The sequence below is a fragment of the Rhagoletis pomonella genome, unplaced genomic scaffold (genome assembly GCF_013731165.1).
Source record: "Rhagoletis pomonella isolate Grant_MI unplaced genomic scaffold, Rhpom_1.0 Rhpom_scaffold_00001, whole genome shotgun sequence".
Classification (NCBI taxonomy): domain Eukaryota; kingdom Metazoa; phylum Arthropoda; class Insecta; order Diptera; family Tephritidae; genus Rhagoletis; species Rhagoletis pomonella.
Genome location: NW_023458555.1, coordinates 2,505,107 through 2,509,764, shown reverse-complemented (window position 1 = coordinate 2,509,764; position 4,658 = coordinate 2,505,107). Strand labels below are relative to the sequence as shown.

Here is a 4,658-nt window from a genome sequence, read left to right as displayed (position 1 = left end):
TCGACTTAGGCGGTTATTGCTTATGGCCACAGAAATAATAAATAGAAAATCCTTGCCGAGTGGCCTAGTTGAAGTAATTATTTAGTAAACAATTATGTAAATAACTACTCGGAAAAGCTGCATATTCGTTGTAGTACTGAAGGCATTTTTTTCTCACTCTTCTGCTGTTTTAAACTCAAGGAAATGAGCATACCGAATGTTTTTATGTAAGTGAATGATTGTGTTTCTAACAATGAATGGAGGCTACATATGTACATAGATACATACATATGTATGTACACAAACACATATGTATTTGGCAAATTCACTCACAGTCATATCGGTGAACTTTTAGCTAAACAATTTGTTTAATTTTCTGAAATCAATGTATGCGTTAAGATCAACATTGCCGATAATTTATAATATTTTGAACCAACTTTGGATAAAAATTGATTCATTGGCTAGAGCTTTGGATATACATATGTATGTACATGCATATGTATGCAAGTATGCGTCCTTGTGCACCTGCACCTACATATGTAGTTACACATCCCCATACACATAAATGGAAAATGTCCTGTAAATACAATTGTGTTTTGCGACCAATTTTTTTTGCCCTGTTTTTGTTTGCTATGTACATACAGATTGATATAAAATCTACCTTCCCAACTAAAACTTCATTGAAGTAATTTTACTGGGCGCAACATTTTGTATGTCATACGTATGTATGTACATATAATTATGCTTTTGTTGCTTACAAGACTACACACCGCGATATTATGTATGTATATAATATTGAAAAAATTTCAGTTACGCGCTTAAATTTTTCCTTTTGGGATAAATTATTGAAGTGATGTTAACTTATAAAAATACGTTGGTGCATATGTATGTACTATGTATACCAGAGAATTCGTTTTTGCTTTATTTATTTATATTCTATTGTTTTTTTTTGTTTTTTTTTAATAAATCTGTGAGACTGTTTTCCTTGTTGCTTATAAATTTCGTTTTTGTGGTGTACATGAATTATTGTAATAACAAGCTTGCGCAGTTACATATCCCACTAGAATGCTAGAAAAACATTTTTTGGAAAATTCTTTTAAGATAAATATACATAGTATGTATCTATGTATATACATACACACATACCAATCTACATATGTAGTTGAACATACAGCTTAACTATGTGTATTTATTACATTACCTTTAATTCAAAGATTGCATTATTTAATTGTGATTCGCTTCAACATATTAACCTTAATAACAATTGCATAGAAATATCCTTTACAGTTTGACAATTACAATTGCATGTGCATTCTAGTACATATGTATGTATATATGTATGTATGTACGAGTAGCTATGTAATATTATACTTCTGAAAAGTGATAGCCACGAAGTGGGCCAAGCAACTAACTCCTATCTACGAATGTTTATGGTTTATTCGGTTTCTTTCTAGACATGCACACACACATATTTAAATATACATACATGCATACGTATTTAACCTATAGAGATATTCTTTGCATTTGGATTGTAATAAGTTTCTATTTTTAAAGGTGGCTTCATTGGAAACACGAAGAAGTACAAATACATCTATTGGACGTGGACGTTAGAAGAGTGCTTGCTATCTGGTTATTTTTTCAATAATATCCTTTTTCGTTAAATTACTTTTTATTTGGTATTCACTTTGTATAATCTATTCTTCTCATTTCCTGAAGTACCATTTTTTCTTTAATGACTTTTATTGCGTGGTTGCGTTTAATGCGCCTATGTTGCTTGTGTTTGTGATTGTTGTTGCTGATGTTGCGCTGTTGACTGCTCCGCGACCAAAGGTTGAACTGTAGTCGCAGGCTGTGCCTGTTGTGTTGTCGTCTGCTGTGGCTGCACCTGTGCCTGTGTTTGTTGGGCTTGTGATTGCTGCTGCTCCGGATTCTCGAAGTAGTCGGATGCATTACCACGGCAAATGGGACAGGTTCGATTTGACTAAAATGCAGAAAGATATAATTAAATTTTACTACAGATAGATCTCAGCTACTAGTTTTTGCAGGTAGAGGATATTCAATATCGCTACCTCAGAGTGAAAAGTTGCTAAGTCTACTTTTTATAAAAACTCATATTTTCAGCAAGAGAAATTAAAAATGCCTTGTTTCGGAAAGGATTAAGGCACTTCGTTTTTTTCGCGTTCCGAAGTTCAAAAGATGGCTCGAAAATCCGGTAAAGCCAAAATAATACAAAACCTTTTAATAAAGATATAATCCTTCTGATTCGTATGGAGTTTGGTTTTGCTTTAAACACGCGAAATGTTGTATGAAAAGTTTTGGGAAATACTTGAAGAAATAAATACCTATAAATATTTTCTTCCTCTACTGAAAATTAAAAAAAAGGACTTTTTCACCTGAGTCAGCGATTTTCACTTTGATGCATAGATTTTTGGTTACATTATAAATACTTGTACGTACATATGTACATATGTTTGCATGTACATACATTAGACTGCATCACCAAAAAAAGTTGCGGTTTTTCCGGCGGGATTACAAAACCTAGTATATTTTAAGACTTCACCAAAATATTTCGGAAAAATATTAAGATTTACGTGAGCTGGACCGGTTTGAAAATACCTCTAAAAAGGGAATTTTTTTATGAAAAAATGGAGGTTGTTATGAAAAAGTCTCACAAACAGTTTAAGCTTAAAAAATCTATATAAAAATATTAAAAATTTTTATCAACAGAATCATAATAATACATTTTTGATGCTGCTTTTTAACTTTTTTCCAAAAATTTGTGTAAGAAAAACTTCAATAACTGCTCCAAAACTTTACCGATATAGACTTATGAGGTATCAGTGGAAAGGTATTTTCTCACCCTTTTTTATTTTTTTGCAAAAAAAAACTCGTTCACGTTCCGATTTTTTCTGTATCAAATACCAACACATCTCATTCATTCATACTTTGAATGAGCTTATTCGCAAAGAAATTAAAAGGATGAAATAACTTACCAATGATACCTCATAAGTCTAAATTTTTGCTGAGTTATTCGAGTTTTTCTTATACCAGTCATTGAAAAAAGTTCAAAAACAGCATCAAAATCTCATTATTATGATTCCGTAGAAAATTTTTTAAAAATATTTTTATGCAAACTTTTTGAGCTTAACCCTTCGATTTGTGAGAAGGTCCCTAGGGACCTTTTCGTATTTCATGTGCCTATATCTTTTTGTTCAATGCATTTTTGAAAAGAATTTATACATGTATTCCAAGAATAAATTAAGCTGAATCGTTTAAAATAAGTTTCGAAGGGATACGGGATCACGTTCGAGTGTTATTGAGATTTCAACATATATAGTACGGGGATTAGTGACAAGGTCCCTAGGGACCTTGTACAATTTTAGAAGAAATAACAAGTTACTTGTCTTCATGTTTTGAATTTTTTTTCACTTGTTCTTCAAATTATTTCATTCCTAATATATATGCAGGACGTTAATTTAATCAAAAGACAACATAAATACCAAAGAAGTTGCACATGTACTGTCGAAACATCGAGCAACTCTTTGTAGGTCCCTAAGGACCTTCTCACGAATCTAACGTCATCGGCACTGTCACTCATCGGAGGGTTAAACTGTTTAGTCATCTGAGGTAATTTTTTTCAAAAGATATTAAAAAAACTGTTTTTATTAATAAAAAAAAACTCAATTTTCGGAGGTACATATTTTCAAATCGGTCCAGCTAACGTAAATCTTAATATTTTTGCGAGATATTTTGGTGGAAGTCTTAAAATATAAAAGATTTTATAGTTCCAGTGGAAAAACAGTACCGATTTTTTTTTGTATGCAGTCTAATGTACATATGTACATATGTACTTTACTTACCCTTAGCCATTTGTCAACGCATTTAGCATGGAATTCGTGTGAACAAGGTAGCACACGTAGCACTTGTCGCAACTCAAAATCGCACATACAAACAACGCAGGATGTTTGATCACCTGTGGGCGAAAATAACGGGTGAAAATGGTTTAATGGATACCTGTAGTATTTTGAATTTGTATATGAATATAAATTAGGGTGGTCCAAAAACAGTAAAGTCTGAATTGTAACGCTCTGACCCCGAATGATTGTTCTATATCGAAAAAAGTATACCCCTATTTTTTTTTTTTTGAAATCAAAAAATATTTAGAGGTTGCTCAAAGCGCTCAAAGTTTTCCATGTATTTTTATATGGGAAAAACAACTTTTCGTCGAAATGGTATAGAATTCTTGAAAATCAATATTTTTCGATCGATAAACTTTGGTTATCTTCAGGAGACTTGCAATAATAATACCCAATTGTTTATTTAACCATTTTTTAATACTAACGATTTTTAATTGGTCCCCCAAAGCTGTTCATGAATGCTTTAAGATAGAGCACTTTTCATATAGCTGGGTGACTAGGGTCTCGAGATACAGACCAAAACGTGGACCCGGGTAACCTTATGATGTATTTGTTTAATATGGGTATCAAATGAAAGCTGTTCATGAATGCTTTAAGATAGAGCATTTGCATGGTTCAATGGCGCCAACAGCAGATGAACCCCATCAATTTCTGCAAATATATTTCATTTAGTCGATGGTGGATCAGCTGAATGTGCGGTGCAATATACAGGGAACACAACAGTTAAAGATACGAATTATTGAACAGTTGCCAGCATTTTTT

At 32.3% G+C, this 4,658-nt stretch overlaps 1 protein-coding gene across 1 annotated transcript in view; it reads right to left on the bottom strand.

Moving 5' to 3' along the window:
- LOC118750247 (RING finger protein 44) overlaps positions 1 to 4,658 on the bottom strand; it is a 10,589-nt gene continuing 5,931 nt past the window's right edge. The window contains exon 6 of the mRNA XM_036484972.1: positions 1 to 1,870. Within this exon, the coding sequence (XP_036340865.1) occupies positions 1,745 to 1,870 (126 nt within the window). The 3' untranslated portion in view covers positions 1 to 1,744. The remainder of the gene's footprint in view (positions 1,871 to 4,658) is intronic.